The sequence below is a fragment of the Tenrec ecaudatus genome, chromosome 11 (assembly GCF_050624435.1).
Source record: "Tenrec ecaudatus isolate mTenEca1 chromosome 11, mTenEca1.hap1, whole genome shotgun sequence".
Classification (NCBI taxonomy): Eukaryota; Metazoa; Chordata; class Mammalia; order Afrosoricida; family Tenrecidae; genus Tenrec; species Tenrec ecaudatus.
In genome coordinates this window covers 67,969,626-67,992,203 of record NC_134540.1, presented here as the reverse complement: position 1 = coordinate 67,992,203, position 22,578 = coordinate 67,969,626, and the positions used below count along the sequence as shown (strand labels likewise).

The 22,578-nt window shown below is 45.4% G+C and overlaps 1 protein-coding gene across 2 annotated transcripts in view; it reads left to right on the top strand.

Annotated features, from left to right (window-relative positions):
* TMEM87B (transmembrane protein 87B) overlaps positions 1-22,578 on the top strand; it is a 63,520-nt gene that overhangs the window by 21,307 nt on the left and 19,635 nt on the right. Inside the window, exons 5-11 of one of the 2 annotated variants that reach the window (XM_075563139.1) lie at positions 1,178-1,231; positions 4,374-4,464; positions 6,528-6,589; positions 6,825-7,008; positions 13,601-13,700; positions 18,302-18,395; positions 22,053-22,124. In XM_075563139.1, the coding sequence (XP_075419254.1) occupies positions 1,178-1,231; positions 4,374-4,464; positions 6,528-6,589; positions 6,825-7,008; positions 13,601-13,700; positions 18,302-18,395; positions 22,053-22,124 (657 nt within the window). Of the gene's footprint in view, positions 1-1,177; positions 1,232-4,373; positions 4,465-6,527; positions 6,590-6,824; positions 7,009-13,600; positions 13,701-18,301; positions 18,396-19,607; positions 19,682-22,052; positions 22,125-22,578 lie in introns of both variants that reach the window. The other variant, XM_075563138.1, reaches the window with a different exon arrangement.

Here is a 22,578-nt window from a genome sequence, read left to right as displayed (position 1 = left end):
ATCAGTGCTATGCTGCACCCCGACTGGCCCATCTCCTCCCTGCAGCCCTTCTGTTGGGGATGTCCAGTTGGCTACAGATGAGCTTTGGGTCCCCACTCTGCACTCCCCATCATTCTCAATGATATGATTTTTTTCTTTTTTGATGCCTGATACCTGATCCCCATTGACACCTGGTGATCACACAGGCTGGTGTGCTTCTTCGATGTGGGCTTCGTTGCTTCTGAGCTAGATGGCCACCTGTTTACCTTCAAGCCTTTAAGACCCGAGATGCTATATCTTTTCATAGCCAGGCATCATCAGCTTTCTTCACCACATTTGCTTATGCACCCCCTTTGTCTTCAGCGATTGTGTTGGGCAGGTGAGCATCATGGAATGCCAGGTTAATAGAACAAAGTGTTCTTGCATTGAGGGAGTACTTGAGTGGAGGCCCAATTTCCATCTGCGACCTTAATACTAAACCTATAAATATATATACATATATCTCTTTCCTCATCGTCATGTATAAATATCAGTGTGAAGAATTCTTAAAGATACAATGTTAACAGAAAAACTGTTCTGACTTCGTAAGCTTTACATGTACTCATTTTCAACTACTGTTAGAAAGCAGTGGGATCCTTATATTCTATGGTGTTCATAGCAGGCCGCCCTGGGTATGAGGGTCTTTTTAATTCGGTGTAAATTCTGAAATGAGAAATAGGCCTTTAGCACAAAGGCCTTAAATTAATTATAAAATTTGCATGGAAAATACATTAAATGCGGTGGAAAGAACTCATACTATACATGGATAGCTTGGTAAACTTTCAAAAACTGCACACCCTCGTGTAAATACCACCCACACCAATAAGACAGGTTTGTCCCCCCGAGACACCCTCATGTCCCCTTTTGCTCCCTACCACCCTCTCCACCAGGAGCCAGCACTGTCCTGCTTAAGGAATCCGTTTCTTCAAAGCTCGATTTTGTTGCCCACGTGCAGGGCAGAGTGACTTTGTTGCCCACGTGCAGGGTAGAGTGACTTTGTTGCCCATGTGTAGGGTAGAGTGAGATTCATTTTTTCATGCTCAGCTTTCAGGTCTTTACTTTTCTTCATGTATTTTTCTTTCTCGGTTGTTAATCTTATTTCCCCCATAGATGCAATAATTTACAATGCAATTGCTTTCCTATTTTTTTCCTCTCCCAGAATAAAGAACTAATGCCAACTACCAAGAATATTTCTAACCAAGAAGGATCTATGGTAAGTCATTTATTTGTCCTTCGATGAAAAGGATTGTAGGATTGACAGAATTCTAGTGACGGACAGATCCTTGTCGAGTGACATAGCGCAGCGTTAATGGAATTGGTGACGACAAAAGGGATGTTACGAGGTTAGGCCAAATAGTATTGCTAATAGGGTTCCGGTCCACGCACGCACAGGCTTGTCCCAGACACACTGTTCACACACGTCTCTCCGGCCGGGGAATGTCTGCGGGCACGTCATTTCAGTCCACTTGCCTGAGTCTCATTCTCATAAAACTCCCTGCCAAGTCCATTTGATTTTGACTCCCGGAAGCCCTGTAGGACAGGCTAGAGACAGTACCTCTCTTTGTGGCAGTAGAGAGCGCTGGCCAGGGTCATCTCCTCGCCTCATTAAGTCAAATCAAATTCACTGCCATCAAGTTGAGGCCAACTCATAGCAACCCTATAGGACACAGAACTGCCCCGTGTGAGCAACCTCGTGGAAAAGAGCATCCACATGTGTGCAACTCGGTGGGGTGGGGATCACCGGATGCCAGAGATTGATGGGACCAGAGCACAGGGGCAGGAGAGCGCAAGGCACGAGAGCAAAGGAGTGAGAGACACTGTGGGCCCCTTGCAGACCCGGAGCCGGGTGCGTGTGCACCCACGCAGGGAGGGAGACCCTCATCCTTCCCTGCTGCTAGGAGCCGTGTAAGAGAGCGGCCTTCCCACAGCCAGGATATTTCAAGCCTCGGGCTGGGGAGGCATGCTTGATGATATTGGTTGATCCCATTGGCTGAATTAAACCCTCCTGGGTGATATGAGCCTGAGCCTAGTTTGGAATGCCCAGGTTTGTCTCCCACCTGGCTGGGGGTTTGAGTGTGAGCATGCTCAGTTTGGGGTCTTCCTCTGTGTCTAAAACATGCTGATTTCTCCCCAACCTCCCTTAGGGGGGCCTTTGCAGTCATGGGAGGCCACCCCCCTGCTCCTAAATCTAGCTACCTAACTTCATTGCTTCCAGGAGTAGAAAGCTTCGTCCTCCACCCACTGCATAACCACCATTGCCACCAGGGCTCCCTTTAACCTCGTTAGGGTCCCTTTCAGTCATCTGCTTGGACAATTAAATTCAAGGTGGAGAGGTCAGCTCAGAAGACTGTATAGTGATTGTATCTGGGAGACTCCAACAGAGGTGATCTTGATAGAATCTCTTACCGGAGCCAGGGTGATCACAGAGGCCTATTATGAAGAAGGTTTAAGAAAATTAAAACCTGCATCCGTGAGAACAAGGCCAGGGGAATTACCTGAGGCATTTCCCCCCATCATGACAGTGTACCTGCTCATTCTTGGAGAATCCTTAAGGCTGTCCTAGGAAATCTTTGTTAGGAAACCTTACCCCAGTCACCGGGTACCTCTCATTTGCCCCTTCAGACTTTCTTTTGTTCCCTAAACTCAAAGACCATTGAAAAGAAAGATGATTTGAGTCCTTTGTAGATGCCCAAGCTCCCACTTTTGCATGGGTACATTGAGGAGGGAAGCATTCTTTGGAGGAAGTGTTAGAGATGGAAATGCCACCTATAGAAGAAGTATATAAGTCTAGTTGGAGGATATGTTAAGTAATAGCTTCGCTTTCTGTTTCTGTGTTTAAGAAGGCTTCCGTAAACTTAAGGGGGCTCTGGGGGTGTGGTGGCTATGAGTTGGGCTATGATCCGCAGTTCAAATCCACCAGCATCTCAGAGGGAGAAAGACGGGGCTTTCTACTCCTGTACACAGTTACAGTCTTCAGAAACCCACAGTGGGTTGCTATGAGTCAGTGTCGACTTAATGGCAATGTGTTTGATTATTTTTGGTTTTCGGTTTTTTTAAATTCAACTTCATATGTAAAACAATATGTGTATATATATGAATATACACACACACACATACACATTTTGTGTAGTGTGTTATCTTCATTTTAAAACCTCTTAAAGGTTATAATTTAAGATTAAAATTAATCCCTTTTTTTATTTCTTGTATTTCCATACACCCACAAAGGGTGGCAAAAAGTTGGCAGGTGGGGAGCGAGTCAATTTTAACTTAGAGGGAGCTAGAAAATAGAATAGGACTACCCCTTTGGGTTTCCAAGGCTGTAAACCCAATCTAGAGGAGCAGGCAGCCTCATCTTTGTCCCTTGGAGTAGCGGATGAGTTCGAACTGCTGACCTTGCCATTAACAGGCAGACAAGTCACCCACTGTGCCACGAGGGCTAACTGAAGGCATGCTTAGGGGAGCTTGATGTCCGCTTTGTGCCTGGAGCTCTTCCTCGGTCCGCGTTCTTCAGTTCTTCAGCCACCCTCGCGGGAACGCTGGTCAGGGAAACCGTTTGCCTCACTGTGGCTGAGATGAGCTCTGCAGGTCTGCAGGTTCCACTGCAGCAGGGACAGGAGAGGCCCCCGGAAAGTTTGGGTCCAGTGATGTGGGGACGTAGAGCGTCTCGTCATGAGAGGGAGCCTACATTCCTCAGGCAGCTCCCACAGTGCCTCACGGAACAGAATCGGATGGACCAGGGCTTAGCAAACTGTGGCTCTTTCAGTATCTACGTGTGGCTCTGAAGTAAAATTGAAAAAAATGTAAAGGATGTTATTCAGATAGTGGTGATCTCACTTGCTTGTAAAAATGCGTTTATGACTCTTGAGTTAATTCTCATAATTGTTGTGAGGGCCAGGATCACTCCGTCGTCTCAGAGGTTTGCCAGCCCCAGAGTCACTTCCCACAGTGTTACCTGCCTGCCTCCTTTATCACTCGCTCTTGTAAAGGCATACATCTCGTTAAAAGTGGGTGCTGACACGGTCAGGGTAGCATTATGAGAAGGTCAGTATTTTCCAAAGGTGAGAGCATGAGATAAAACACAGAATGCTGGCAGTGGGGTGGCCAGGGCCCTGGAGACGGGTACAAGGCCAACGAAACATAGACGCCTCCTTCCTCTGCCGTCCCCTGGGAGGCTGGTGCGGAAATGGGTGACGGACCCGCCCTTTCATTTGCTTAGTGCTCCTCTTCTGCTCATTTGTTTGTGTCTTTAGTCCCAATTTAATCATTAGAATGTGTTTTAAAACATGACAAAGGATTGTTTGTTTTAGATGGCAGTTGCGAAAAATAGCATGAAGGATATTGTTTTCCTCTTTCAGGATGTCATTGCCAGAACACAGAGGGATGGGTTCCATATCTTTATCGTTTCTATTAAAACGGAAAAAACAGATGTAAACTGGAACTTGAATGGTACGGTGAACTACGCATGCTTCTTGTCTCCATTTCCTACGTCCTCTGTTTTGATGTTGGCCTGAATCTGCATTCTGTGGTAGAAGTGCATCACGCAGACCTGCATTTTGGTTTAACGTTAACTTGGGGACTTATGCTTGCCTTAGCTCCAATATTTATCTATTTAAAATTATATTTCAAATGTATTTCTTAATGTATTAAAAATTGATTCTGAAAAAATTCAAACCTCCTATTTGAGAGGATATGACATTTCTATCCTTTCAGATTTTAAGTAGTATTTTAACTCATGGAAATAGATAGTAACACCTTACCTTGTATTTGAAATAGGTCATTTCCTGAAAGTGAATGTCTTTGAAAAGTATTATTTCAAAGGCTCTGCGTGGTACCTGTGGCCTCTGCCCTCCGCACCCTGAGCACATCACACTGAATCCTGTGTGTCCCATCACAAGGAGTGCCCTGGTGCCTAATGTGAGGGTGAGCTCTCGGGAAGCAGTTTTCCCGGGGCTGAATGCTTTGACTGACTTTCTCCCTGGCGGGCGTGAGTTGGGCAGTCAGCTCCAAACAGCACGCACCGCCTCGGGGACTCACTGAGGGTGTAGAGGGGAAGCCAGGCTTTGCCTCTGAGAAGTGCTCCGTCTGTGGAGAGACTGGCAGCAGTGAAGCCAGCAGGCTGTGCTGCAAAGGAGACACCAGCTGTGGCCGGGGGCTTGGGCAGGGGAGCCGGGGAGCTGAGTGCTCTGGAAGATGGTGGCCAGTAGGGCTTCCTTCAGAAGACAGCCTGATGGAAAAGAGCAGCATGGAACCAGAGATGGAGGAATTCATGAGCAAACATGCCAATGTTGCTTGGGGTCTTTTTGGTCCCAGTCAGACCATGCCACACAGATGGGAACAGTGACCTTGGAATCAGTCCCTGACCTAACCTGCCCCTCCTTCCCAAGCATGCTGTCTTTACCCCCAACACCCACCCACTGCTGTCAAGTCCATTTTAGCTCAGAGTAGACCTGCCCCAGAGAGATTCCAAAGCTGAAAATCTTTACTGAAGCTGACTGTCTTGTTGAGCAAGCTGGTGGATTTGAACTGTGAACCCTCTGTACAACCAGGGTTCTTCCCTCCTAGGGGTCTGGCCCCCCAAACGAATGGGTCCTGAGGAATGGTGGTGCAATTAGGGAAAATAAGGGGACAGAAAAACCCCAAGGACAGGAGCTCATCTTTTGGAGGCCAGAGTAAAGAGAGCGAATATATTGTCCAGTGGGTTTGTATAGTCTGGGGGCTTGTAAGCCTCTATCAGTCGCATATGGAACAAAGTGGGCAGCAGCTTGGAGGACAAGAGAACTTGTTTGCTCGCATAGTGAGCAGCCAGGAACTTGGAAAAGGCATTTTTAAAGTAGCACCTTTGGGGGTGGGGCTATAGTGGGGACTATTTTCAGTGTGGAGAATGTGTACTGGGAGTCATCTATCTCTATCTCACAGTTGTGAGGGCCTTCCCCCACTAGAGTCAGCCTTCCCCACCAGAGTCGGCTTTCCAAACTCCTTGATTCTGAGCATAGAAGATTTGACTTGGACATTTCCATCCAGTGCCTCAGTATTCCTCTGCTAGTTAGTAACTAACTGCAGCCATGGCTGAGCCACGCAGGCTTGGCCCGCACTCGCCCTCGGTGTGCATGGGCTCAGTACTTTATCCCAGGTTACGTTCAGGAGGATGAAATCCTCAGAGCAGCAGGGGCCTGCTTTTGCAGCCAGCACTGCTTTGTATGAGATCAGATTTGGCACAGGTTTTTACAGTAGCATGTGCATGGTGAAGTTATCTTGACAAAATTGCATATCAGATCACTTGCAATTATTCAATGCCTTGCATGTGCTAAGTAAGGATTCTGCATTTGTTAGCTTGGCATGTGTTCATAGAGCGTCTCTTGCATGAGCTCTTACATAGCTTGCATTAATTTTTTCTTAATTTGGAGTTTCTTATTATTTTCAGTCATTTTATTGGGGGCTCTTACAACTTTTAAGACCGATTGTTGATTAACCCTTTCATTGCTTTGTTGTTCTCACCTTCCCTTTCTTAGTTTCCGTTTCTATGATGGGACCTCATGGCTATATCTCTGCATCAGATTGGCCTCTAATGATTGTGAGTATTCTTTCTCCCATTTGTCTAGTGACATTTGTGTCTTAATGGGAAAGTTCTTAAAGTCTAAGCTCATGGTGGCGGTGGCGGCGGCGGTCCCTTGGAAGCTGCTGCTGTGACAGACCCTGTCTCCCTGGCTGCAGTGTGGAAAGCTAATGCTCGCATGCTCAGGTGGAGAAATGTTGGCTCATAAGGAATCACAAACCTTAACCGACGAAAATGGCTTTTCTCCCTACAGTTTTACATGGTGATGTGCATCATTTACATTTTATATGGGATACTCTGGCTGCTGTGGTCTGCCTGCTATTGGAAAGACACATTAAGAATTCAGTTCTGGATCGCAGCTGTTATTTTCCTGGGAATGCTTGAGAAAGCAGTTTTCTATTCTGAATACCAAAACATCAACAGCACCGGACTGTCAAGTAAGTTGTCCCTGTCTCTCAAGTACAGTGTGACCCGAGAAGCTCCTCGCAGTGTGAGCGGAGGGAAGGCTGGGGGCCAGGCAGAGAGTGTCAGAGGGGGACTCTGAACCTGGCCGACATGGTCCACGTGCTCCCTTTTTGTGAACTCTCCCTCACTGCGCTGGAAAAAGGACATTCCAGCCACTTTAAAATCTCAGAAACAAGATGTTACACGAGTGGAAGTCCCCTCAGTGGCAGTGGCTTTGGTTTGGGCTGTAAGGTTGAGCTACCGAGTAATTGGATTAAAGCAATGCCGAGTTCTGGACTGTAGAACTTCAGCTTCTGCCAGCCCTTTGGACTATTTCTCCATTTTCTGCCCCTCCCCCTAGTCCTCTTTTCTTTTTCTTCCCTTAAACCAGGCGAGAAGGAAGAGCTGTTTAGGCACAGGGAGTGAAAGTGGTAGGGCCCTCTTGCTTTTTTTCTAGCTTTCCAATCCTATAAAGAGCTCCTTAGGAGCATGCCGTTCCCGTTTACTCAGTGCAGCGTGTGAGGCAGACACGGGGGTAGTTGAGCATTTTCAGGTGTGTGTGCCAGACTTCCAGAAAATAGATGTCAGAAGACAAGCCAAGTCTCAGGGCACACATCCCCTGCTAAATCTTTAGGAGATGAGATTGCCCACAGGGTTGACTGCTTCCGGGGGATCAGGTACAAATGAGCTTGGTACAGATGGATTTTTGAAAGGCATGGTCATGTCTGCTGTGAGCTCACCCAATAAGCCAGGTAGGTGTGCCCTTAATTGTGATTACTTACTAATTAGTAGTAAGCATTGTCGGTTTTCACCACCTCAGTGATTCTGCTTCTTTGGATGGCTGGCATCTGTCTCCCTTCCAACCCACAGGGCCTTCCTACAGAACAAAAGACTTCAGAATTACAATCCTTAATGGGGAGCAAGTGTCCAGTAAAAAGATAAGCATGGGCTTACTTGTAGTTACTTACTAATCTGTAATGGACCATTTCACATGCTTTTTATGTGCTGAAAACACGAAACTGCCCACTACAGGTTAGAAAGTAAGCACAAACAAGCTAGTATTTATCTTGCTTATTTGGTAATCTCTTCCTGTTTTGCTTGCTATTTGCATTAAGACATGGCAAGAAACAAAAGTGCGTTGGAATAAAGATGAAACAAGGTCGGGACAGTGGCTTTTAAAATTACCAGCACTTGCTGATAAAGAACAGGGAGGGCAGCCTTGAGTATGGATTATAAGTTGATGTAAAAAAGACCCAAATTCTCACAACTGGACCAATAGTTAACATCATGATACATGGAGAAAAGGTTGATGTTGTCAAGGATTTTGTCTTGCTTGGATCCACAGTCAATGCTCATGGAAGCAGCAGTCAAGAGACCAAATGATGCTCTGCATTGGGCAAATCTGCCACTCAACCCCTCCTTAGAGTGTTGAAATGCATGGATGTCACTTTGAGGACTAAGGTGTGTCTGACCCAAGGCATGGTATTATTCTCCATTGCATCACATGCATGTAAAAGTTGGACATTGAATAAAGAAGGTGGAAGAAGAAGAATTGATGCATTTGAATTGTGATACTGGAGAAGAATATTAAAAGTACCATAGACTGCTAAAAGGACAAACAAATCTGTCTTGGAAGAAGTACAGCCAGAGTGCCCCTTAGAGGCAGGGATGGTGAGACTTCATCTTACGTGCTTTGGACACATTGTGAGGAGTGGCCAGTCGCCGGAGAAGGGCATTATGCGTGGTGAAGTAGAGGGGCAGCAGAACAGAGGAAGGCCCCCAAGGAGCTGGACTGGCCCAGTGGCTGCAACAGTGAGCGCCAGCACAGGAGCAGCTGTGAGGAGGGTTCAGGTCCAGGCAGTGTTTCTTTCACCCAACGCCTCTGCGGTCCAAACTGACTCCAGGGCCTCTGGCAACAGCCTCGGGCCTTTCTGATAGACGTGTCCTGTGATTTGGGGGAAAGTTTACAGAGCCCTTTCGTTACGCATTCAGCAATTTACACAGATTTCCCATTGATTACATTCCCCAAACGGGTCATTTTTACCTTAGCTTTTCTGTTTCCCTTAGCCTGATTTCCTGCCCATCCTTCTTCCTTAACTGTTCGGGGGCTAAGTGCTATCTTTTTTTTTTTTTTTGTCTCCTATCCTAGTGATCCCAGTCAGCACAGTCTGTGGTGGTAACCCACCACTGTTGGTTTTGGTCTTAGGTTAGTGGCGGCTGTGGCTTATGTGGGCCTTTGGACTAGTTATCTCCTAAGCCTTTGATTTTCTCCTCTCTCCTTTGCTCTGGATAGAGGGAAAACAGTAGCGGTAAATTGGATGGCTGCTTGCATGCTCTTAAGACCCCACTCACTACTCACTCACACAAAACATTGCCCTGGCTTTATGGATTGTGCCATGCCACTTGACCTAGATGTCCCTGAGACTAAGGGTCCTACCCACCTCCAGCCCAGGACATCAGTCCTGGATGATAGTTGGTTCTGACGAAGAGGTTTTCACGACTGTGTCCTAGTGCTCTCTACTTTTATACGTGGTATATTTGCAGCATATACGAAACATCATATGTAGGAATGTTCACTCCCAGCCTTACATATGCATATGGGGAGATTAGCATACTGTTAATAATTACTGAAACTGTGTGATCAGTACATGGAGTTCATTATAAGGTTTCCTCTCTGTAAGGAGTATATGGAATTTTCTGGAATAAGTTTAAGAGGACAGAGTAGAAACGAATGAAGATAAGGCACAGAGCCATGGCCGCATCTGAGCGCTACTAGTACTAGATGAGAAGTGTGTGAGTTTCTCAATGCAGTGGGGCAGGGAAGGAGGGTGGGTCTGTGTTGCTGCGGGTTATAGTGGGCATGGGTGATGGAGAAGAGTCCGTTCCTTTGCTGGTGCTAGTAGTGTGGACATTGGTGAGGAACAGCGGAAGCCGAGATGCCTGAATACACGAGCATCCATTGGCCTAAGGTGACACCAAAGGGGTTTGCAAGAGAAACCCCGGACTGCCGTCAGAGGCCTTTGAAGAGTTCTGTTGAATGGGAGAGGTGTCAGGAGACATGGGCTAATGGTATTTCTGATTTTCCCAAGTAGCAATTCTATTACCTAGACTGTCTTGCTTAGCACTGATATTGGAAAGATACAACTTAGAAAAAATAATCAAAAGCAAGGGATTTAGGGATTGTTGACCAGAACCAATATGGATACATTAAGAATAAGTCCTGTCCAATTGGATATCCCCTCCCAGAAGTGTCACAAGGAAGGGACCACTCAGCCAGGAAGCAATATAGCACCAATGAAACACACAACATTCCTCTAGTTCTTTAATGCTTCCTCCTCCCCCACTATCATGACCCCACTGATACCCTACAAATCTGGCTTGACCAGAGCATGCACACTCTGGTACAGATAAAAGCTCTCAACACACAGAATCCAGGGCAGATGAAACCTCAGGAGCAGTAATGAGCGTAGCAATACCAGGAGGATAGGGAGAATGTGGGAGGAGAAAGGGGGAATCAATTGCAATGATCGAAGTATAACACCCAACAGAAACATGGATAAAGGGAAGACTGAATGGTGTATGATATGAAAATAATAATAATTTATAATTTATCAAGGGTTCACTGGGCGGGGGCGGGGCTGATACCAAGGGCTCAAGTAGAAAAAAATGTTTGGAAAATGATGATGGCAATATATGTACAAATGTGCTTGATATAATTGATTTATGGATTGTTTTAAGAACTGTAAGAGCCCCCAGTAAAAGGATTTATAAAAAAATCTAAGTCATGTCAAAGTAACTTTTGTGGGGAGAGCTGTACTTCCACATGGAGAAAATAAATATCCACCCCTGGGCCAATAAGAAATATTCTAATGCACAAAGCAAAGATTGATGTTTGAGAGTTTCATTTTCCTTGGATCCAAAATCAACACTCACAGTTTCAGCAGTCAAAAAGACCTCTTTCAAGTGTTCAAAACCAGGGCCCAGTCCCAACTATGGGACAGCCTCCACTCCTTCCCACAGAAGAATTCACTTCAGAGGACAGCCCTGAAGCTGCACCTCAGACAGCCCTGAAGCTGCATGTCTGATCAGAGCAAATGAAGGGACAGGAAGAGAGTGGAGCACATCCTGGCCCACCAAGTTCCGAGGACAGTATTCCTGCTCAGAGTAGGCAGTGCACAGAGAGGACCATATGGCCGGCCCCACTACAAGACAGGAAGTCCCTCACTGACAATTGCTCCCAATCTGACCCCACCACACACAGGAAAACACTAAAAGTGTGCAACAGAACAGCAAAGGGAGCAGAGCAAGGAAGTCCCAAGGAATACCAAAAATAAACTGTAGCCAGGGCACAGCACCCCATCAGATGACCGGAGAACAATCCTAAAGGTCAACAAACAGACCTTGAACTATTTACAGGCTTTTCTTTCCTTTTTTGTGTGTCTTTGGGGTTTTGGTTTGTTTGGAGGTTTTTTTGGTTGTTGTTTTTTTCTTTTGTTGTTTTGTTTTGCTCTTTTGTGTGTGTGTGTGTGTGTGTGTGTATTATTATTTCTGCAGGTCTATCTAGATAAGATAGGCCGAATTAACAATCTGGAGGCGAAAACAACTGACTGGTGGTTCCAGGGGGAGACTCAGCAGAGGGAGAGGCTGGGGAAAGGAAGTGGGTGTTAAACCCAGGGACAAGGAAACAAGTGATCTAAAATCTATGGCGGGGAGGGTGTAGGAGACCTGGAAGGCTGTGACCAAGGGCAATATAACCAAGAGGAATTACTGAAACCAAAAATGAAGGCTGAACATGATAGTGGGACAAGGGGAAAGTAAAAGGAAATAGAGGAAAGAACTAGGAGGCAAAGGGCATTTATAGAGGTCTAAATAAAGACATGCACATATGTAAATATATTTATTTATGATAATGGGGAAATAGATTAATGTGCATATATTTATAGGTTTAGTATTAAGGTAGCAGATGGACACTGGGCCTCGACTCTAAAGTACTCACTCCCTCAACACAAGAACACTTTGTTCTAATAACCTAGCATTCTGTGATGCTCACCTTCCTGACACAATCACTGAAAACAAAGTGGTTATATTAGCAAATGTGGTGAAGAAAGCTGATGGTGCCCGGCTATCAAGAGATATAGCATCGGGGGTCTTAAAGGCTGGAAGGTAAACAAGCAGCCATCTAGCTCAGAAGCAATAAAGCCCACATGGAAGAAGCACACCAGCCTGTGTGATCATGAGGTGTCGATAGGATCAGGTACCAGGCATCAAAGAACAAAAAATCATATAGTGAATGAGGGGGCGGCGATTGCGGAGTTGAGACCCAATGTCCATCTGTAGGCAACTGGACATCCCCTTGCAGAAGATTTGCAGGGAGGAAATGAGCCATTCAGGGTGCAGTATATCAACGATAAAACATACAACTTTCCTCTAGTTCTTTAATGTTTCCTCCCTCCCACTATCATGATACCAATTGTACCTTACAAATCTGGCTAGACCAGAGGATGTACACTGGTACAGATAAGAGCTGGAAACACAGGGAATCCAGGACAGATAAACCCCTCAGGATAAGTAATGAAAATCGCGATACCAGGAGAATAAGGGGAAGGTGGGAGAGAAAGGGGGAACCGATCATAATAATCTATATATAACCCCCTCCCTTGGGGACAGACAACAGAAAAGTGGTTGAAGGGAGACATCAGTCAGTGTAAGACATAGAGGGAAAAAAAGATAAATTATCAACCGTTTTTGAGGGAGAGAACATGGGGGAGGGGGGGAATTAGGAACTGATACCAAGGGCTCAAGTAGAAAGCAAATGTTTTGAGAATGATGGTGGCAGCAGATTTATAAATGTGCTTGACACAATGGATGGATGTATGGATTGTGATAAGAGTTGTATGAGTCCCCAATAAAATGATTAATAAAAAGAAGAAAAAGTTGATACCAAGGGCTTAAATACAAAGTAAATGTTTATAAAAGAAGAGAAAAAATGCTGGTAACAAATGTACAAATATGCTTGACACAATGGATAGATGTATAGATTGTGATAAGATTTGTACAAGCCCCCGAAAAAATGATTACAAAGACAAAACAAAACATCCCCCTGAGGACTAAGGCGCACATGATCCAAACGGAGTTGAAGAATTGATGCCTTTGAATGTCAGTATTGGCCAAGAATACGGAATGTACAATGGAGCTGTCAGAAGAAGGAACACATTTGTCTTGGGAGTTCATCTGAAATGCCCTCAGAAGCGAGGGTGGCACGACTCATGCACTGTAGACAGCGTGTGCCCGAGGAAGGCACCTGGAGAAAGGGCTCTGCAGGACCTTCTGCCTGTAGGTAGAGAGCCGTAAGAGGCTCGCCGTTGGTGTCCCGCGGCCTCCAAGACAAGGACGGGAAGACTCGGAGACCGTTCAGGTTGCTCATCCTGTAGAGTGAACTCCTCAGAAGGCAGAACACTTCCCCTTCACTGAGGTCCTCAAGCACTGGGTGGCTAATGACTATGCGGAGGCCAGATGTCCTTGGATGCAATGCATGCTCAGAACCATGGGCGCAAAGTGAATCATGTTTTCTTTTTACTCCCTCAGCTCAAGGTTTATTAATATTTGCGGGGTTGATATCGGCGGTTAAAAGGACGTTGGCTCGTCTCCTGGTCATCATTGTGAGCTTGGGTTATGGCATCGTGAAGTAAGTATTGGGGCATTGGAAAGACACTGAGCCTCCCATCTTGTGATCCAGTCTATCTACTTTATGGCTTCTGATCCATCAAACTTTTCCAGAGATCATACAAGTCTACAGTAAAGGATCTCCATACACTGGCTACTTTGTAGCACCTTGAACAAAAAATCCCAAGTTTGATTTCCATAAACTTTTTATAGTTCATTAAATGCACGTTCAACTGTAAAGATAAGGAAAACTAAAATGATCTTGAATTTTATGCCTTGAGTTTCCTAGAGAGTAGAGCTGGCTTGTTTTTATGTGTCCTTCTGAGGGTTGTGAGAGATAGTAGGGGAGTCAGAGTCAGAGAACTCTAACACGGTGGTTCCCCAAAGACCTCATTTCCCAAACAATCTTGTCTCACCGCTGGGCTCGAATGTGGGAGGGAGGGCTTGTCTTCTTTATTCTCCTTGTGTTTTGCAAAACATAGTTCATTCTTCTTCCCCAAAACTTCCCGGTTCCCAGAAGTTTGAGATGTGAGAAAGGGTCACTTTAGTGCAGATCAGCTCCCAGATTTCTCTCTTCAACCCAAACTCTCTCAGCCCTGGATCCACCACGATCTTTCCAGCCCTCCATCTGCCAGAATTGCCAGAGATGCCAGGGCCTGTGTGGTGATCCTTTGAGCTGATCTCACTTCCTCATCTACTAATCTTGCCTCTCACGTGATCCTAGCAACTTGCTTCCACGGCCCCTTTCAGACCTTGTTCTTATGCATAACCACTCTCACCATCATCTCAAAATTTAAAAAAAAATAATTTTCTTGGGGGCTCATGCAACTCTTATCACAATCCATACATACATCCATTGTGTCAAGCACACTTGTACATTTGTTGCCATCATCATTTTCAAAACATTTTCTTTCCACTTGAGCCCTTGGTAATAGCTCCCCATTTCCCCCCTCCCTTCCTCCCTTCACAAACCATTGATAATTTATAAATTATTATTTTTTCATGTCTTTCACTGACCTATGTCTCCCTTCACCCACTTTTCTGTTGTCCATCCCCCAGGGAGGGGGGTTATACGTATGTAGATCATTGTGATCAGTTCTTCCTCTCTCCTCCCACCTTTCCCTTACCCTCCTGGTATCGCTACTCTCATTACTTGTCCTGAGGGGTTTGTCTGTCCTGGATTCCCTGTGTTTCTAGCTATATCTGTACCACTGTAAATCCTCTGGTCTACCCAGACTTAAAAGGTAGAATTTGGATCATAATAGTGGGAGAAGAAGCACTAAAGAACTAGAGAAAAGTTGTATATTTCATCAGTGCTACATCACACCCTGACTGGCTTGTGTAACTCCCCAAGACCCTTCTGTAAGGGGATGTTCCATTGCCTACAGATCGGCACTCTGCACTCCCCCTCATTCACAGTGGTATGATTTTTTTGTTCTTTGATGCCTGATACCTGATCCCTCAACACCTCATGATCACACAGGCTGGAATGCTTCTTCCATATGGGCTTTGTTGCTTTCCTGCTAGATCGCCATTTGTTTTTTAATTTCAAGCCTATAAGACCTGAGATGCTATATCTTTTGATAGCCAGGCACTATCAGCTTTCTTCACCACATTTGCTTATACACCCGCTTTGTCTTCAGCGAGTGTGTCGGGAAGGTGAGCATCGTGGAGTGCCAGGTTCATAGAACAAAGTGTTCTTGTGTTGAGGGAGTACTTAAGTTGAGGCCCAATGTCTACCTGTACCTTAATACTAAACCTATAAATAGATGCACATAAATCTATTTCCCCATCATCATATATAAATATATTTACATATGTGCATGCCTGTATTTAGACCTCTATAAATGCCCTTTGTTTCCTAGTTCTTTCCTCTATTTCCTTTTACTTTCCTCTTGTCCCACTGTCATGTTCAGCTTTCATTTGGGTTTCAGTAATTTCTCTCGGTGACATCGCCCTTGATCAAGCCCCACCAGGCCTACACCCTCCTTGCTATCGATTTTAGATCACTTGTCTATCATCTCAATTTTAAACAGCTCATTGTCCAATGATCACCTCTTCTCTTGCTTATGTACTTCTTTAATACTTCCGCTCGAGACTACCTTCAACCTGTGTTCTTTGAACCCAGTCCCTCGCGCTGTCTTCACGTTCTTCTTTTGGCTAGATTCCATGGTGAGGAGGACACTGGCGTCCTTGGCTCCACACAAAGCCCCTGCCTTTCTCGTTGTCACTCTCCCAGATGATAAAAACCCAGCCTTGGTAACCAGCTCTGTTGCTTCAGGCTCACACGTGAGTAGTGGTACTTGCCCTTAAAGGACGTCCAGGCACCCTGCCTGGGCTCACTTTACACCGATGAGCTGTGGAGATTCTCAGTTGATTTTCTCAGTGCTCCGCTCTGCAGAAGACCACTTCATGCCCCGCCTCTTCTCTCTTCAAACATCCAGTACCTTGCTCCGATCCCTCTCAACTGTGTGTCCTTGCCACCCCCTCCCAGCGGGGTCTGAGTTCCCTAGAGTGGGAACTTTTCCAGTATTGTGTTAGACTGCAGTGCAGTACTTGATGCATGTTGGGTGCTTCGTAAATGCATTTGTGTGTGTCTGTGTGTCTGTGTGTCCCCACACATGCGTGCTCAGGATTGGTGAGGTTAACAAGATTTTAATCCAGAAGCTTTTTAGTTTCTTCTCTCCCATTGCACTTTTACTGGGATTCCTTGTCAAATGCCTTTTTGGTCTTCATCCCCGTGTACAGAACACACAGACTGTCGTAAGATTGGACGGTACCTCATCGTCGGCTGTGAGCACCTTTGCAGAGTGTCTGCAGAAGGAAAGGGGGGAGCATGGACCCCGCCCCTGAATGAATCCTTGTGGAGGAAGTGCTCTTAGAATCCATTTCACTCGTTTTAATGAATCACGATTTGAATTAGCTAAGCTAGTCTTAGATGTGATATATGGGCATTGGTTTTTACTTCAATTTTACTTTAAAGCACCCATTTTTGGTAAACTATGGGTTTATTCTTTTATTCTGAAGAGAGTTTTGACTATCTCATAATACAAATACACTCTATCATTTTGAAGAATTAAAAACGTTCATTCAGTGTTGAGAATGAAAGCTGAACTCTCTTACCCATTCCTGTTTTGATTATTCACACAGTGATCAGAAGGGAAGTCGTAGAATTCACTCCCCTAATACCACGTTCTTTCTCTGCCCAATGTATACACTCTTATTAAAAAAGACCTCAGAACTATGTCTAACTTACGTTTGTGAAGCAAAGTATAATCTCTGCCAATAACTATTAAAAATCCATTCCATCAAGTCCATTTTGACTCATAATGACTGTAGGAGAGAGTAGAGTTGCCCTACAGTTTCACAGGCTGTAATATCCGTGGAAGTAACTGCAATAGCCAGCGGTTCAGCCCACTGACCTTTCAGTGCGCAGTTGGGCACATAACCACTGTGCTCCATCCAGTGACTGTTCTAAAGTAGCATTTAGCTTCTTAGCGGTGCACTCCTCCAGGCCATCCAGATAGCTTAGTACCTGGCAGGTGTTCGAGGCCCTGGGTGATACAAATAGGTCATTGCTCAGCTGCTGACCAAAAGGTGGGAGATATCCTCAGCTATAGGAAACTGGGACACAGTGTCACACTGACACACAGGCCTGCCACAAGTCAGATCCTCGCCACGGAAACTGGTGTGTTAATGATGCTACATCAATGTCAACAGGCAAAGCCTGGCACTGGGGAGCCTCAGGGAAGTCCCATAGCCTCAGGCCCCAGAGGAAGAGAGACAGACTGTCTTTACTTTCTTTCCGGGAAACACGGTTTTCCTAAAGTCTCTTATGAGCAGACTGATTTATCTTTTTTTTTATTAAATCATTTTATTGTGGGCTCGTACAGTTCTTATCACAATCCATACATCCATCAGTGGTGTCAAGCACATTTGTACGCTTGTTGCCATCATCATCTTCAAAATATTTGCTTTCTACTTGAGCCCTTAATATCAGCAACTCATTTCCCCCCTCCTCCCCGCTCCCCCTCCCTCATGAACCCATCATAATTCATAAATTATTATTTTGTCATATCTTACACTGTCCGACGTCTCCCACTTTTCCATCCCCCAGGGAGGAGGTTATATATAGATCCTTGTAATCGGTTCCCCCTTTCCACCCCACCTTCCCTCCAGGTATCACCACTCTCACCACTGGTCCTGAAGGGGTCTTTTGACCTGGATTCCCTGTGTTTCCAGCTCTTATCTGTACCAGTGTACATCCTCTGACCTAGCCAGATTTGGCAGGTAGAATTGGGATCATGATAGTGGGGGGAAGAAACATTAAAGAACTAGAGGAAAGTTGTACGTGTCATTGGTGCTGTACTGCACCCTGACTGGCTCGTCTCCTCCCCTCAACCCTTCAGTAAAGGGGTGTCCAGTTGCCTACAGATGGACTTTGGGTCTCTATTCTGCACTCTCCCTCATTTATAATTATATGGTTTTTTTTGTTCTTTAATGCCTGATCCCTGATCCCTTCGACACCTTGTGGTATTGTAGGTATAGGAAGTGGGTGTCCCTTATATATAAATGGATAAATGTGTTGTACTTACTCACCTTTTGTTTTTGGTTTCTCTACAGGCCTCGCTTAGGGACAGTCATGCACCGAGTGATTGGACTGGGGCTTCTCTACTTTATCTTTGCGGTGATTGAAGGCGTGATGCGAGTCCTTGGGGTAAAAACCAACGTAATTCTTCTACCACCCTCTGTTATAATTACTGTGAAGTCTGATTTCTCTTTCCATATCCTGAAAAGAAGTTTGAAAGATAGGGCGTTAAGGGAAAAGGCCCAATTTGAACTTTTTCTTGGGGAATATTTCCATTGAAAACTACTTCCTTAAAAGAAAAAGCAAAATAGAGCATTTCTTAAAAAGTATTGTTATGAAAACACCGCTTGTGGTCGTGCCAGGAATTAGCTCTATCCCAGAAATGGTCATGGTCATTCTCTAGAAAGAATGCTTTTTTGCCATTATGCAGTCTGTGCTCATTTGTAACGTCCTTAACCTTGGATTTTAAAATGTACCAAGTGAAGGAGAAGTCCACTTGCCCTTCAGGCGGACCCACACTGCATTTCATCACTCCTCTCCCATCTCCTTCAGTTCTCACTCTGTGTGCGCCCTGCGGACTCACTCACCTGGGGAGCTAGCCTCTCCCGCTGTGACCAGAGCAGGGAGAAGAGAATGACTAGTAATGGTGGCAGCCGTTCTCCCTCTCTCCTCAAGTGTCAGCATATTTGTTTGGGGAGCACCCCCAGGTTTCCAGCTTTCGGGGGGTCCTTATAAATGGTTGAGTACTATGTGATGAAGAAACTTACTGTTTTACCTGATTCAAAGCACTTGTAATTTTTACCCAAAATGTCTTTTGGGTTAGCTGTAGAAATCAGCCCCCTGTGCAGAGCAGTTGGTGTGTATACACATGTTTTATGTGTACACACATCTTGATGCATATTGTCTTTAAAGCAGGGCATTTATTCAATGATGCTTCATAAGCCTCATTCTTCCTGCTGTTTCTGATTCATTCTGTTAATTACATCAACTCTAAATCTTTGAGAGTATTTATTTCTCCTTTATGTAGTAATAAACTCTGCACTTAAATATATAATTCACAAGTGTTACCAGAAAGGAAATCGGAAAAAGCAATGCCACTCTGTCAACTCTTGGTTGGTCACTGGGCAGGAATCTCATCTCTGGCGTATTTCATGTGATTCACGCCGATACTAGATTGATGGCATGTTAACAACACTTGTGCCTGCCCAACAGTTCATTTTTAGGAAGTAGAAGGTTTTATGTAACTTTTGTAAAAGGTTAGGTAAAGCTGAGTTGGTTTCATTATCAGATGATAATGACCTCATTCCGTTTCCACTTTGTTTTTGTTTTTGTTTCTTTCAGGGCTCTACCCATTTAGCTGTTGCTGTGGGTGACATTGTCTTAGCAGTTATTGACTCCATTTTTGTGTGGTTCATATCCTTTTCTGTGTGCTTCTGAAAAGTTTGTTGTATCGTTAAAAACGGATGGATTTTTATTTATAATAACCATAGAAAGAAATGTCCCGATGTTATTACTGTTACCTTACTATAGGAGTTTAGTGGAAGGGGGAGAAGAAACAATGTGTATAACCTGCAACAAGGAACAACTGTATTTTTTCTGTGTAATTAATTCAGCATGGAAGTGTCCATTGTGGATTCTGAACTGAGGAGGCATGGATGGAAAAGGTTTCCTCCCTGCATTTAAAGGGACTCACATTCTGATAGTGGAGACCACTGTATGGCCAGGAGCAATGGTACCTGCCATTTTTGAGAGGGGTGTTACCTTAGCAGAGGGAAGAGAGAAATGAGGTCTGGCCTAAGAAGTCAGGAAAGGTTCCAGGGACTAGCGGACAAATGGGGTTTCCTAAGCAGAGAACTGGGGACCCCAGATGATAGACTTTCTAGACCTGGGTGACAACAGAAGGCCCAGAGGCTCCAAGGAGGTGGGGCAGTGCTTCCTGCCTTCACGCAGGGTAGTGAAGGGGCCGGCAGTGGAGCTGTGAGCTGCCCAGCGCATGAACTTGAAGAGACACAGGGAACGTCAAGCCTGAGTCTAGGGAGGAATCCACACTGGTGCTGGAAAGTCCCTTTTACGGAGGAGACCACAGCTGTGGTTGGTGTTTTGAGAGCATGCAGGGCATTAAGAAAGGGAGCCAAGATCAGGGGGTATGCATAAGGGAAGAGCCAGGGTGAAGAGAGGCTAGAGAGCCAGGTGATTGTCATGGGGTGGAGACCCGGAGAAGAGCTTTGGGGGCTGGCCACCAGTAGCCAGTGCTGGACCCCCAGCTGTGGTCATGACAGGGTCAGAATGAGAAAGCAGGAGCCAAGTGGGAAGGTGCTGGGCCACCTTGCAGGAGGGAAAAGAGTCAGTGAGAGAAGCTTGGGAGGCGGTCTTTACTGGATCCTCCCTGATTGAATGACTCAAGCTAAGCCTGGGGAATCCCCATTATATTTTTCTCTGTCGCCAGCTTGCAGCTGGGAATGAAAGGACAACTAGAGAAAGTGCCCCTGACCCAGTCAGAGTAGAGTGCAGGCTTATTCAGATCCCAGAACAGATGGTTTGTATCTGCTGGTTTACATACGAGCACTTTTCTGTCAGATGCTTCTGTCGATGTCATTTATGCCAAGTGCTTTTCTGTTTTCAGTGTCTGGATGTCTTTGTGTTTTCTCATCTGTGTGTCTCACTAGAAGGACAGAGGGCTAGAATTTATTATGTCTCTTAACGGTTAAAAACCAAAATCCACTGCCCTTGAGTCCATTCCAATTCATATCAGCTCAATCTGACTCAATAGAACTGCCCACTCCCCACCTCCCGGGGTTCCAAGGCAGGTGACAGCTTCCTCCTGCAGGGCAGGGGCTGGAACCACCTTCAGTTCGCGGCTGAGCAGGGTGCCGCCCAGGGGCCTTCCTTGTTCTGTGGGAAGCATGTTCTTTCTGCAGGTGGGTTAGTCGATGCAGCGCTGTTGATGGGCTTCCAAATCATTTCAGTATTGACTCATTGCAACTCTCTGACAGTGGACTCGCCCCTGGCGTTTGCAGGCTGTATTTGTAAAGGAAACAGATGGCTACTCTTTATGCTCAGAGCTGCTGGCGGGCTCAAATTGTGGACCTAGTGGTTCATGGTCAAGCGCGATCACCTCGGTGCCACCCAGGCTTCTCTCTGAGTCCCTTGGTCGGGGCGTTTGTTTCTAAGCCCAGTCTCGCTCGTCTTTAAATCTCTTAGTTTTGAATTCTCAATGTATTTCCAAGTGAGAAATAAAGTCCAACAATTTCAAGTTAATTTTCGGTGTTCTCTAAAACAGAGTTTTTTACGTCTTAGGGGATGCTGAGGAGCAGGGAAGCCCTTGAACATCTAATGAGAGCCTTGGGGGCTTTCCTTGGACAGAGCGATAGTGGATTTCCTAAGCGATCACAAGTGGCAAGCAAAAGAAGCAGGGCTGGACACATAGAGAAGCGGACTTTATAATCAACCCTCCTTTTCTTGATTTTTAAGGCGTGCCCTGGTGGTGTTCTCAGTTAAACGTTGGATTGCTAGCCAGTTAAATTCACCAGCCTCTCTGAGGGAGAAAGATGCACTGTCTGCTCCTGTGAAGATTTATAAAATCCCAGGACCGCTGCATAGTCATCCTGTGTTGGAGTCTACTCAAGTGGCAGTGGGTTTGGTTTGGGGTTTCTTGGTTTGGATGACCAATGTAACCAATCCTGTAAGGATTTAGTTTTAAAACCATAGGGAAAAAAATTAGACTGAAAAATTCTCACATAGGCCCCTTCTGTTTTTGCTTGTTGTATGTTTGCTATTTTGCTGCAGGCGAAGGATTCTGATCTTGCCCTCCTTGCCAGCCTGCCTCTCTCTCTCCTTGACTCTGCCCTCTGCTGGTGGATATCCTTTTCCCGGTGCAGCATGGTGGGTGCACTGCAGCCGCTCGAGGCCGCGGCTCTCATTGTTGATTTCCTTAGAAGCATGATATCAGCATCCACCTCCGTCTCACCCAGCTCATTTCAAAAGTGAAAAAAAAAAAAATCACTGTGGGTTAATGATGGCTTGCGAAGGGGCGGCACTGGCAGTTTTGAACTTGCTTTTGATCTTTTTTGTCTTGACTTAAAAAAAAAAAACAAGCACAACCTTTTGGATTACTAAATGAGACCATGTTGGAGTCAGGGGTTTTTGGAATGTATTGGTCTTAACTGGTGTGTTTTCGAAATAATGAAAGTAGTTGTGCATTTTTTGTAAGTTCTGGCCCTAGTCTCAATTGGTTGGGTTGTTTTACAACTTACCAGTCACCTAAAAAGCAGTCTGAGTACTTCTAGTACTCAAAATTTTTGATTAATGAATT